Raw genomic sequence first — 14,405 nt, forward strand, 5'->3', positions numbered from 1 at the left:
CCAGAAGATTAGAACGTTTTGAAATGTAAATATGACGAAGACTGGAGAAGACTAATTTGACAGATTTGTGCTTAAATACTAACAAACATACATATTTCTACTTCAGAGCTTCTTGACCAAGCTAGTTCCCCAGTAGCACAGCGATATGTCTACAGACTTACAACGCTAGAAAACGGGTTTCGATACCCGTGGTGGGCAGAGCACAGATAGCCCATTGTGTAGCTTTGTGCTTAACTTCAAACGAATAATGACCAAGCTAAATTAGGAAACATAACTATAAGCCTATTGACCCTTAACGGTCCGTAACCAGTTACTTTAAAAACAAAGGTTTTGACGGTTCATAGGTTGGAAAGGGGTGGAAACATCCAGTAGTTAAATTTTAGTAGAAGCTGTAAACAAGCTAACTTCTAACAAAAATTTTGCTAGTCCGTGGAGTGAAAAAGGCAGATAACACCAGGTAGTGTTCAGTAGAAGTTGTAAATGAACTAAACTGTAATAAATGTTTTTGCCGGTTAAAAGTCCCACTTCGCAACGGATTTATGTTATCCCTCACTAATCAACACGGAACTCGTGTTCAATTAGTGCTTCATAGAATCTTATTTTACGACTTATGCTTGAGTGATAGCGATACAGTTCTGCTTTAAGTTAATTGATTATTAAACTTTTAGATACGTGAAGATTAAATGCACTTTTATTTTTTGCGTGAATTGTAATAATAGTAATAATGTACATCAGCGCTTTGCCAAATACATTTATTTATTTTATTTCTTATTTTTTAGTTTTCTGATGCTCAGTATATACGCAGAATAATACTTTCAATGTTGTTTAACGAGCCCTAACGAGCTCTTTATCATTTTGCTTACATAACTACTAAATTAACGCTCGTATGTATTAAGGAACTTGCTGAAGATCCAGTGTTGTTTCACGAGGGCGCCACTAGATTTGATGTTGTCCAGGGAGAGCTTGGTAAGTTAATTAGTTACTAGTTATTAGTCCATCTTGTTGGATTAAATGATAACTTTAAGATGACAGAAAGTATCTTGTGTATTTAAAAATTAGCGTGTTCTTTATTTTATGATTTTTAAACTTTTTCAACATACTAAACTAATTTGATGTCTTAAGATTTTGATATTTAGGGAACTATACGATTTGTATGTGTTTAACCCTAGAATTACCCAATCGGCTTTTTAAACACGTTTTCTTAAACTACTTAGGCACGAAATTGTTTGTGGGTTCATGATTTTTGTTGTAAGGCTCATAATAACAATCATATTGTTTCGTTATTTTGCTTGATTTATGCGCAAAAACTAAACAAAGTAGGCTATTTGCGCTGTAGGCACCGTAGGAATATAACCCCGAACTGTAGCGTCATAAGCCGTCAAGCTCACCGCGAACTCAGTGAGGGACGATTATTTGCACACATACATGAAAATAACAATAAGAAACGAGAGTATTATCAATATTGCAATTAATCCTACTATGAAAAAATCACCCACCTTCTATATAATGTACATAGAGAATGAATGGTCTCATCCAAACAATAACATGTAATTTTTAGTTACAAGAAAATGAGACGTCCTTAGTTGTTTTTTTGTTGTTGAAAAAGGACAAACATAAAATAAATTCAATATACTAATATCTTGTGTTTAGAGTTGTGAGTTTTATCTACTCCAATACACATGTCAAATCCAATTTTGTGCATAGCTATGTTAGCTATACACATGGCATATCCTGTCATAACGTTATTCGAAGTTGAAAAAAAAAAAGTTTAACGGAGTGTGAACCTGCTTGTGGGAACGAAAATAAGTTAGCAAGTAGGTGCTTCAACATGCTTCTAAAATAAAAAGGGGGCGAAGCTAACCATTAGTTCGTGCGCTCTATGACTGTCATAAAGAAATTCGCAATGTCGAACTATTTTTAAAAGTCTTCTGATGCTTACAGAGAATCTTTCTAGTTTTACCCTACTCTTTCTTTAGTGTATGACCCCTTCACACAGCTGTTAGTAGCGTCATTATACAGCAGAGAATGACGATATTTAGTTAGAATATAATCATGAACGTAGAACAAGCTTCATTGTTGCATACCACTTGTTTGTTTGTTGAATTTTTGCGCACAGCTGCTCGAGGGCTAGCTGTCCCTAATTTTGAACTGTTAGACTAGAGGGAAGTCAATACTACCCACGGCCAACTCTTGGGCTGATATTTACCAAGGACTAATTGGATTGACCGTCACAATATAACACCCCCATAGTTGAAAGGGCTCATCAGTTTCAAATTAGAACGTTGTGGTCTCTGAACTTATCGCTTAGCCCATTTATCACATAAGATGTCATTCAAGTTAAAAATAACTCAGCAAAACGCCCACTTATTGTTTTTCAAGGATTACTCAAAAAACAGCCTTTTCTGTTGGCCTTTCGGTCGTCTCGAGTCTTGAGTCACAATTCCGCTATCCAGCTGAAAGCTGTTGTATTTAGGGATTATGTGGTTAATTTAAATGTCTAGCTAAAATGTTACAGGAACTGAACTACTTATTTCTTACTTTAAATCATATTCCATAGATATATTCTGCATGTTAAGTTTAATTATACGGCATTGCAATAAAACAAACAGCGATTGTTTTATAAATTACTAAATATTTTCATTTCTCTCGTTCGAAAGATTCAAATAAGAATAAAATAATACGAGTAGAACATGTCGAAATTCGACCAAATATATAGAGTTGCGGTATTTCACTCAATTGACATTCTTACATAACCATACAAAATGGAATATTCCGCCACCAAGATATGCTCTTTTGAAAGGTTCTTTTAAAAGCAAAAACCATCTCTGGAAATATTGGTACTGTGAGTACTCACCCATCTTGAAAGATGTTAATTAGTCATCTCTATCTATGCACTCATTAACAGCAGAATGACTCTAAAACATCCTTCCATCAAAGGTTTGAATTAGTCACACTTCTTAACAGAATTCAACAAAACCTTGAAATTCTAAACAAAATTTTAGAAAATTACACAATATACCTATTTGAAACTCGAAAAAAAAGCATGTTCACTTATATTTTTCTTAAAATATAAAACTATAGCATAAATTCACATGAACAGTGCTCTGAAAACTGGCTTTGAAAGATCACTTGATGCTACATCATTACAAGAAAATTATAATTTAAAAATCTTGTAGTAGAAAAGTGTTTTTGTCAAATTCTAACAACATGTACACACGGAAATTAACATGCATCCATAAGAGTCACTCTTAGTAGGCCTTACACATATACATATTATTGCTTTTTGTATATTGCTTTTTTTTCTTTGTATTCGTGGGCAATGGATGGACAGACGTCCATTTTCCCAAGTTATATTATTCTGCTAGTAGAACGTGTTGAAATTTGACAAAATATATAGAGTTCTGGTAGTTCAAGCCTCGGTCTAAAACTAAGGACTATCAAATTCAGTTTGGAAAAATTGTTTACAAAACCTCCTTGTAAACAACATTTTCAATATTTGCATCTTCAGAAAGAAAATTTTTTAAACGATCAAATTATTGTACCCTGGATAGAGGGAGCCACGTAGAGCTGACTGAGGAAAGTGCAACCTCGTTTTTCCAAATTATATTATTAGTTTGGTAAGATCATTGCTACAAAAGAAAAACGAATCGGATGATGAACAGATGTGATTTTTGGTGTGTTTCTCATTTTTTTAATGGTTAATATTTTTCAATTATTCAAGTTATGCTTTTCTCATTACGAATCACAGAGTTATAAATATGACTTTGAAGAAAAGAAACGAATATGTTATCGAAATATTCTTTGGCAATCTCAGTGTAAAGTAGAAGAAACTTGGAAACATAATTTTGATACCATACCAATTAACAAACATGAAGCATGTAGATAACACAAATACACATATTGTTGTAATATTGTTCTTTCGTTGGGGTTTTAAATTATCTGGAGAAAATATTTCAAAGTTCAGTCCATGTAACAATAATAAATTAGTTTAATTCTTCGTTAACGTTTAACAGCTTGAACACTGCTGTAACTTGTATGCCACATTTATAGTAATGCTAACTGTACTATACTAACGTAAAAATAAACTCACTACACACAATAGCTAACACAGGTCCAAAAACTTAACTAAAAACAAAACTCGGACTGAAATTAAAACACACTGACTGATTCACTCTGCTGGCTAGAAACAACTATCTATCTTCTCTATGCTTCACTAGACCTCGTATTTATAGCATACTCTCGAATTTAATAAATAATCTGACGTCAAAGTTTTTAGAACTTTCTAAGCCTACATTATTAAACTTTTTTATCTTAACGTCATGTACCTACTAGTTAACATCTAAATTACAGCATTAAAAATATAGCTAATAACAATTTAAATGCATTCCTGTTATATCTCAGAGAACAGATTGATTAAGAGGTGAGAATTGTCTATTACAATGATATTTAACAAATGAAAATAATGTATTTTAACATTACTAACTTGAGCTTATAATTGAAATGTCATAACTTTCAGGTGATTGTTGGTTATTAGCTGCTGTGGCTAACTTAACCTTGAATCAGGGACTTTTCTACCAGGTAGTGCCAGATGACCAAAGTTTTAGTAGTGACTACGCGGGTATTTTCCATTTCCGATTCTGGCAGTATGGTCGCTGGATTGATGTTGTAATTGATGACCTATTGCCTACCTATAGGGGGCGTCTTGTATTTATGCACTCCACTGAGAAGAATGAATTTTGGAGTGCTCTTCTAGAGAAAGCATACGCAAAGTAAGTACCACTAGTAGTACAATAAACTTTTACTTTAAATAGTCTGTAGACACTTTCTGCACGTTAAGGACAACCATATAGAAATGAAATAACAAATGGTGATTTTCTTGTAAATTACCAAATAGTTTCTTATTCGTATTAATCGGAATTTTAAAGAATTGATATTCATCTATTCTGCTGTCAGATTTTATAGCCTTTATATAACTCCGTGACCAGGATTTAATCACTGCGTAAGCAGTGGTGATTTGTATCTTCGATTCCTCTAGACTATTTATCTTTTGTGCTCTTTGTGAGATATAGTCCAAGAGATGCTTCTGTATTATGGTAGGGACTTTGGCAGAGAGGAGGAGAGCCAGATTTACTGCTTGTAAAGTCAAATATAAAAATGTCTGTAAAAACATCTCCCTGTGTAATAATGATAAATTTTTTTCTGTACTTGAAGCATGTCTTTTGGGATAGTTGTGTGATATGCAGACATATCTATATATTTTACCTTCTTTAGTAACAGAGATATTTTAACAATTTTTCGGTTATTTAGCTTTCGTGCTGTAATCGCGGCAACATGTGGTCCAGACAAATGTTACGATAACCTTGTTCTTGTTGCTTTGTTTCTTTATTCTCTGTAACTTGGCGACGTATCTTCTATCTGCAGAGATTTTGTAGTAATATGTGTATTATTCGGGTTAAAAGGATTGGCACTGGAATATCTTTTGCTGGCTGATCAAGACTTTGACTGAATGCAACAGCCTGCCAAAGCTGTGAGGGAACGAAGGTCAGGAGATGATGCTGCAGACTGTACAAAGAAAGCGAGTTTACCTGTTGAATTCAACCAAGCTTTCTTTCTTCCGTTCTACTTGGTTTTCGTCGTGACTAATTCAGCAGTGATTCATTTTTAGGGATGAAAAGCTGTTCAATTATTCAATAGAGGGGGTTGTTCACTTATCTATGCAGACACACACATTGTTTTCTTTTTATTGTGTCTAAACAAAGATTATTTTCACTGTCTTTTAAATGTGTCCAATTTCTTTATTTCTCACGCAACTCGAAATTCAGTCAAGTTATCAACTACAGAATTATTAATCACATTATTTTTTGATTGAATCTCCTGTTATTGCTGAGTTAACTGTCCGCTACTCGTAGGGAAATCTGTTTTACTTGAAAATACCACACCTGTAATAATTATCAAATATATCTGTATAGTCTCAGTAGACTATATTTGTTTAGACCAATACTCCTTCAATTCACTTGAAGAAATACTTTAATTGGTCGAGTTTTTCTTTATAACGTTTAACACACTTCTATATTTTTTATTTTCCCAGATGCTTCAGAAAGAGTTTCACATCCACAGCGTCATTTCCATGATGCTAAAAATGTAAAACATGTCTCAAATCAAAAATTGGGGAATGCAGGGCTGTGCACAGGAATTTAAATTTGACCGCTATTGGAAGGGGGGAGGCACATTAAACACATATATTATATGTATGTATGTATAAACCATATTAAAACAAGCATATAAATAATATGCATGAAAATAAACATCGTTACACTCGCCAAAATGACCAAGTCCCTATACATATAGTTATTGGGGAGCGGTCCCCTGCTCTACCCCTTTGTGCACCCCCCTGGGAAAGCAAGTAACCACAAGGTATGTCTTACTGTAATCAACAATACAAATATTACTGCACGTGTTAATCCCACGCTTCTCAAACTAGAAAACTCAATGTTTATTGGTGCACAAACAGTGAGTATATACAATGTAGTATGCAAATATTACACACCTTAATCTTCTAAAAATATATTTCCTATCTACAAAATTCTTACATTTATCCTAATTCCTAATTTTAGAGATCGTGTGCAACATTTAGCCTGAGGTGTCACTTTTTGTAGCTTGACTAGTTAAGTACTTCATCTGTTGTTTCATGGGATAGTTGCATTGTGTCTTGCTTAACATTTTGTATCGCTGGCTACCTTTGCGATTGTCACATGGAACAGAGATATGAAATATGTCCGCCTCCACTGCCTGTTTTCTGATTGGCCGGCTACAGTGAGAAACTTTGTGAATATAGTTTTGGCTCTTTCAAACCAAATTGATTATAATTTTTGAAGAATACAGACTTGTCAAGTTTTTTATCCTCAAGGAGCCAAGACTTGCTGGTGATGTTTTGCCCATGCGTTAATCTTTTATTTATTACGTCTGTTGACCCTATGAGTTTACTTAACCTTTAAGTTCAGTTCATTTTACTTTTCAGTTAAACTTAACACAATATCCCCTACAAACTGCAAGATCAACCAACCTTCGATTCTTCAGTAAATAAAGTGTCTTATTTTATTGCTTCAAACTTCAACACCATGTCTTGTCTTTTTCAAACTACTTACAACAGATTATTGCACTTTTTTCCTTCCACATACTAAATATTCGAATCTTTTGTTTTTTGCGAAAATCTGGTGATTGTGCGCAGATATAATACTGAATTGCCACAACACAATAACCTAATTTTCGTTACATTTATAAATTAATAAAAACTTAATCCCTAAACAGTACACAGTAAACAAATACATCCTGTTACATAGATTAACAACAGGAAGTTTTTTTTCCACACCAGCATTCCAAAATAATAATAATAATATAAAAGCATGCCATTATGTATATATTTATTAATGTATCAGTTCAGCCAATCATGGCCTATCGGTCAACGAACTCAGTTTTATTTGTACTGAATCATATATAGTGAATGTCAAGACAGTTGTCTTAGAAATTAGTGACGTTATGAAAACAAAACAACAACAAACAAACGAGAATATGTATTATACATGTATGAGGGCGTTATTTTGAATATGTAAATCAGCAAGCTACGTCACAGCCACAGCCGATATAAAGTCGCGGTGGAATGAATGTATCAGAACTACATTTTGGGATTGTTTAGCGTTTTGTAGGTAGTTTAATGTTAGCGAAAATTGGACGTTTTTAGGAAGAATATGTAATAGTTATTTTGAATGCAAAATGTTCATACATCCAGATCATAAAGATGCATTCTGATCGGGGATTTCGAATTTCCAACATGGGATATCATTTGCGCTAAAAGACATTTAAAAAAAGAGAGAGAGAGAGTATGGATCTCTTTGTGGCATCAAGCCCATCCAGAGAGATATCCATAAGAAATCAAACTCCAGACGTGGTAAGCAAAGTGTGGCGTCTTGTAACAGGTAAGAAGCCTTGAACACAAAAGTAAGTGGCAAAATCTGACCACGTGCCCCAGGCAACAATACGTAACAAAACAGATCTCCATTTGGAAAGTAGGTCAAAAGGGTACGGCTTCACCAAGATAAGACTTCCAGTCAACCGTTGCATACCTCATGCAGCTGGAGAATGAAACGGGTTTTCATACTATTCCATACGAAGACATAACACTCAAGCCACCAAACGTAGCTCCTATGGATTCCTAGGTGATCTAACTATTGAAACGCGCATTAGGAGATTGTCTTCCTCATATACTAGCAAGCAGGGAGGAGTGGGATGGTTTGGACAACAGAGCCTTACGACGAAACCTTTTGCATTTCAATGTAAACTGCAGTCTATTGTAAAGATGTATGATAATCAAATAGAGCATATCTGGACGTGAGGTCGTGGACTTTAATGGAGTGGCGAAGCTTACAAAGTAGTTTTAATGTGACATACCCAATCTGTAGAATTGTTCAGATCAGACAATCTTCTTCCGATTATGAAAACAAACATGTTTTAAATTAACTCAAAAATACAGATATTTAGTAATTGCAATTAAAGACACTCAATTGTTTTTTTAATGCGTCACATTTTAGGTTTAGATCCACATTAGACCTTAGATTTATATATACTGATATTTGTTAATTATGTCTTAGCGACATTTTTTGTCATTATTTACTAATATTTAATGTGGGTATAATATGAGCAGTCTTGAAAGATCATTCCGTTCTTCTCATTGAACCTAGGAATTCCAATATGAGTCGCAGGTGAGAAATTCGAACTGTGCACACTGGTCAGTCTGTAATCAATTAGCGAGCTGATGGGTGAACGCTTGGTTTGTTTTTTGTTTTTGAATTTCGCGCAAAGCTACACGAGGGCTATATGCGCTAGCCGTCCCTAATTTAGCAGTGTAAGACTAGAGGGAAGGCAGCTAGTCATCGCCACCCACCGCCAACTCTTGGGCTACTCTTTTACCAACGAATAGTGGGATTGACCGTCACATTATAACGCCCCCACGGCTGAAAGGGCGAGCATGTTTGGTGTGACAGGGGTGAACGCTTGGCCAGATTGACAAGATTAAACTGTTTAGATAAGATGAGCGTGATAACCTGTTTAATTAATGTTGAGCAAGTAGAGTTAATTGAAAAGACCTTGATTTCATGAAGATGTTAAAACAGTTATGTAAATTCAGGAGAAATCTGCTGCAAACCTTGCTGTCAAATTTTAATTTTTTTATTAAACTTTTTGAAATTATTTATTTATTTTTATTTAACCTAATAAGTTTTCATTTCTACATTTTAGTTTCTTATATAACAGTAAAAACAGAAATATAATACTTACAGGTAGTGGGCAAAAAAAAGAAGGAAAGACCTAGATAAATGAGGGACAACAAGTATACGCAATGCAGAGGCTACCACACAGGTGTGGCTCGTACATTAATTAAGCAAATAACATCCCAGCATGCATAGGGTCATGTATAAAAATACTGAACAGGCCTGGTTGCCTATAATCAATTTGAAAGAGGGGTGATTGTTTGGGCGCGTTTGGCGGGAGCTTCAGTGACCGAGACAGCTAAACTTGCTGATGTTTCATGAGCAACGGTGTCTAAGGTGATGTTAGTATGGAACTCGGAGGAAAAGACATCACCAGCAAAGGGCAACAGTGGGCAGAAGCGCATACTCCAGGATCGTGATGTCCGTGCATTAATTCACATTGCAAGGGAAAACAGGTGAGCAACCACAAATCAATTGACTGCAAATTGAGAGCAGCCAATTTCATCAAAAACGGTCCACCGAGAACTCCACAAAATGGGATTTCATAATCGAGTTGTTGTGCACAAACCACTTAACACACATTACAATGCACGGTTGTGCGTCCAGTGGTGCAAAGATCACAGGCTATGGACTACTGAGCAGTGGAGAAATGTGATATGGTTTGATGAATTATCCTTCACCATGTTTTCGACAAATGGACGAGTGCACGTGTGGTGCCAACCTAAAGAACTCTGCAGCATTGGTGGTTCTGTAATGGTGTGGGTCACATTTTCCTGGCATGGTTTGGGTGAACTTATACCCTTAGAAGGCAAGGTCGGTGTAATCATTACTTAATGGTACTGAGTGATCATCTTCACACCATGTTACAGCATTTCTGTCCTGCAGAGAGGGGTGTCATTCAAGATGACAATGCCCCTGCCCACAGAGCACAAGTAGTCGCCCAATGGTTTGTGGAGCATGACACTGACATTATCCATATATCAGTCACCAGATCTGAACCCAGTCTAGCATGTATGGGATATTCTGGAAAGATGCCTGAGACAGCATTTTCCACTTACATCAACTAGACGTTAGTTGATTGACTTTTTCGTGAAAGAGTGGTGTTGTATTCCTCCAGCAGAATTCCAGACACTGGTAGACTCTATGCCATGGCGCATACTGGCCGCACGTGGTGGCCCAACACCCTATTAAGTGGATTTACATTGGTGTTTCCATTTTTTTTGCCACTGTCTGTACTTTGGTCTGTTGTTCTTCTGTTATACGACAGCTTTACCATAAGTATAGTTTACTGTAAACTTTACATTAAACTTGGTACATCACATAGGAGTAGTTAGAAAGCAAAGTGATATAGAGATCGGAAAGTCAGATAGATAAAGGACTTTTGATATTTGCAACAAAAATCTCTATTCGTCAATTCATAAGTGATTTTTATTTTTTTACAATTCCATTCACAACATGCGCGGCCTGGCATGGCCAGATGGTTAGGGAGCTCAACTCGCAATCTGCGGGTCGCAGGTTCGAATTTCCGTCCCACCAAACATGCTCGTCCTTTCAGCCGTGGGGGTGTTATAATGTGATGGTCAATCCCACTATTCGTTGGTAAAAAAGTAGCCCAAGAGTTGGCGGTGGGTGGTGATGACTAGCTGCCTTCTCTCTAGTCTTACACTGCTAAATTAGGGACGGCTAGTGCAGATAGCCCTCGTGTAGCTTTGCGCAAAATTAAAAAAACAAACATAAACACAACATGCAAAGTTTAGTGGTCTTTAAGCTGCTTAATACGTTTTAAAACATATCTGCGATGGGAATGAAGAGGCTTAATGGTTTTTCGCATGTAACAGAGAAGATGTCATAGATCACTTTGTAGTACATAACAAGAACAATCACACAGATTCTTTACCCTCGACCCATCATGCCTTTTCAAGGTTGCATGCATTTATATTGGATAGCGTAAAATTTCACCTCGAAAACTCAAAAACTCCAGAATGATCAACGATCCAGATCATTTTGTGTACTCTGATGAGGAGTCCCTACCTTAAAGAGATTTGGTACAAATCCGATCACATTTTACAAAGGTAAATTTAAGTTATTAACCGAAAACCATGAAAATTCCCTATCTCCCTATTATTAAAAGTGGTTCAAAGTGCTTCAGAATCCGGATTTGGATCCAGATCAAATTTGGAGAGTACTATCCCACACTAATTCTCATCTTGTGTAAAATTTTGTGTACATCGATTTATTAGTTTTCGAGATACGCGTGTGGAAACACAGACACACACACACACACAGACCCGATTGCAAAACCCTCGCAAGGCGTTGGTAAAAAGAGACGAATGGCAATTTCAGGGATCAACTGAACCTAATTCGCAAAGTGTACACCTAATGTGTTAATTTCATTTTGTTATGATTGGTGATGTATAGGTTGTTTTGGAAGTTATGATAGAACAAAATGTTTTCAATAGAATATTTGGCTCAAATTTGCCAAGTTTGCTTTAAAAGTCTAGATAATTATAAATAATGTAGAAATTATAACTTAACCCGAGTACAAACCATAAATGTATAGTGAACAATTTTTTAAATCAGTACTTAACTGCTTCTGTAGGTTAGTTCCATGAGAAGAGAAGCATGTATGATAAACTTGACGGTTGTGAGACTAGATTTGTAAAATCCGACTGAAATCACCCATGTTTTCCAGAATATGCCTATCCTATAAAAAAATTTTCTGAAATTAGTTCACTTTTTCAAGTACTACGATACAGTTGTTAGAGGTTGGGGGTCTCCTTAATTTTGTAATTGCTCTCCCCGAAGTTAAAATCCTAAATATGCCACCAAGTGTCAATATTGTATTCCAATGGGTGTGTAAAGAAGGCTGTGAATGTTCAAAATATTTCTTAATTAGTATCTAAAATTCTTATTATAACCTATTGAGCAAGACTGTATTTGATAGCAGTTATTAAATACGTGTATTTTGTAGTCTGTTCCAAACAGTTGTCTTATAGAAAGTTCAAAGTACAGCAACTACCACCTGTTATCATTTATTAGAGAGATGGCAGTGGAGAATAAGCGTCAAGATTCTAAAACTGAAATTTACGCTGATCTTAACTGAATGTGCACATTGGACCGACCCTGTACTGAAGAGGGAATGTTGACTATAATTCCAAATGTACTACGTGTATCAACATGTAATGTGGCAAGCAATGAAATGAATTGTACAAGTCTGTTGTACATAAAAAATTAGATGTGTTACAAAAGTATTTGTCCATCATACAGTTTGCATATTACATTTGCATAACTTCTAGAACTTCTGAAATACATATTTACAGTTGTTCAGTATCCTTGTGTATTGTATGTGGTACTTACCTTCCCTTATTATGAATTATCACTATGTCGGCAATATAGGGTAAAACAAATAGTTGATAACTCTGACATCAAACACAGAATATGTTGAATGGAACAGTGTAAAAAGTGTGGCATGCACACTTTGACAAACCCTACCCACTACATAGGGTTAATCTTTCACTGAGATTTAAAGTAATTCAGTCAGAAGCTCTTCCAGGCACTTTTTATTATACACCCAATTTTGTTAAGTTGGTTTTATAGTTTTATGTGCATAAAGGGAAAAAATAATTTACTTTACTGTTATAGAGAAAATTATTAAATCTGTTTTTCTTTAAAACCTTCAACAGGTGTTTCATAACAATTACAATACATCATCCATTTGGAGAATGAGCCAAGTTGACTGTAGTAAATATAATAAGTAATCTTTTTAAGACTCGATTTTTTTGTCACTACATTCTTGTGAATAGAAGGACCTAAGTAACTCATCAACCTACTTTCACAATTATCAGTTACAAAAAAACTTTGTGGATAAAAAGAAAGGTACAACTCCTAAACTTGAAACTCTTGTTGCCTTTACTTTTTGAACTAGTCATCAGTTAATTCTGACAAAAGCTCTTTGAAGCAACTATTAACAAATATATCAAATTTAGTTGATATGGATTTTTTACAATTTAAAATATAAAGTAAGAAAGAGATAATTATATGCACAATTATTAATGGCTATATCTCTGCTAAAAGTTTTTCTATGGTTATTAATATAGATGCAGATATATTTGTTGAGTAACAGAAAGTTTGATGAAGTTGAACAGAGATCATTCAGATACTTTTTTTAAAAGATTTTTGATTATGATAAATACAGCTTTGTTTCTGCATGTTAGGCTGCATGGATCCTATGAAGCTCTTAAAGGAGGAACAACATGCGAGGCTATGGAAGACTTCACTGGAGGAGTGACAGAATCTTTTGAGTTGAAGAAAGCCCCTCCTAACATGTTAAAAATTATGCTGAAGGCTTATGAAAGATGGTCACTGATGGGTTGTTCCATAGAGGTAGCTGTAACAAAAACAAAATGTCATATTTTGCTAGATAATAAAACAAACACTCTCCCACAACCAAAATAGAACACTGATACATGTTTATTAGTTTTAATGCTTTTTATATTCTGCGGAATATATATTTTAGCTAAATGACTAGATGTCTTTTTATGTCATAACAGACCCAATTATATATATATTTTTTCATTTCCTTTATCAGCCTAATCAACAAATCACAGAAATGGAACTATCAAATGGTTTAATCTGTGGTCATGCCTATAGTATCACAGCCATTCGCATGGTGAGTTTTTTGCTGTTTTTTTATGTTTGAGCCTTGAACATAAGTTAAATAGTTTATTTTGAATTTTCATGTAACTTTCTAAGAAAGAATGTGTTGTGTTGAAATATGCTTATAGTGTTTTGGTGTTACTTTCCTAATGTCTTGTATTGAAAGACAGTTTTTTGTCTGGGACCTTAGGTGGATAAATCCTGCAAATGGATATAATGTAGTTACACTTACTTGGCTATATGTTGTAGTAAATGTAGTGTTTCTCTTACAACACATTAATAATAATGATAAATTTTACAAATTACATTCTAGTTGACTTACACATTATCAAATTAGGAAAAAAATATAGAAAACTTAAGTAGATGTAAGTTTTTCATTTGGAGCTGTGACAAAGTTTCTCTAATCATAATTGGATAATATGGTAATTATTGCTGCTTGTCAACTATTATTTTTGCTCTCTTAATTTCTTTTAGATTAGCTTGTAA

General features: G+C 34.8%; 1 protein-coding gene across 7 annotated transcripts in view; it reads left to right on the forward strand.

Moving 5' to 3' along the window:
- The window catches only part of LOC106458829 (calpain-B-like), a 78,682-nt gene that overhangs the window by 38,611 nt on the left and 25,666 nt on the right, over positions 1-14,405 (forward strand). For all 7 annotated transcript variants that reach the window (XM_022385169.1, XM_013918379.2, XM_013918380.2 and 4 more), the window contains exons 3-6: positions 897-966; positions 4,517-4,769; positions 13,478-13,646; positions 13,852-13,932. In XM_022385169.1, the coding sequence (XP_022240877.1) occupies positions 897-966; positions 4,517-4,769; positions 13,478-13,646; positions 13,852-13,932 (573 nt within the window). The remainder of the gene's footprint in view (positions 1-896; positions 967-4,516; positions 4,770-13,477; positions 13,647-13,851; positions 13,933-14,405) is intronic.

This window comes from Limulus polyphemus, unplaced genomic scaffold, assembly GCF_000517525.1.
Source record: "Limulus polyphemus unplaced genomic scaffold, Limulus_polyphemus-2.1.2 Scaffold520, whole genome shotgun sequence".
NCBI classification, from domain to species: domain Eukaryota; kingdom Metazoa; phylum Arthropoda; class Merostomata; order Xiphosura; family Limulidae; genus Limulus; species Limulus polyphemus.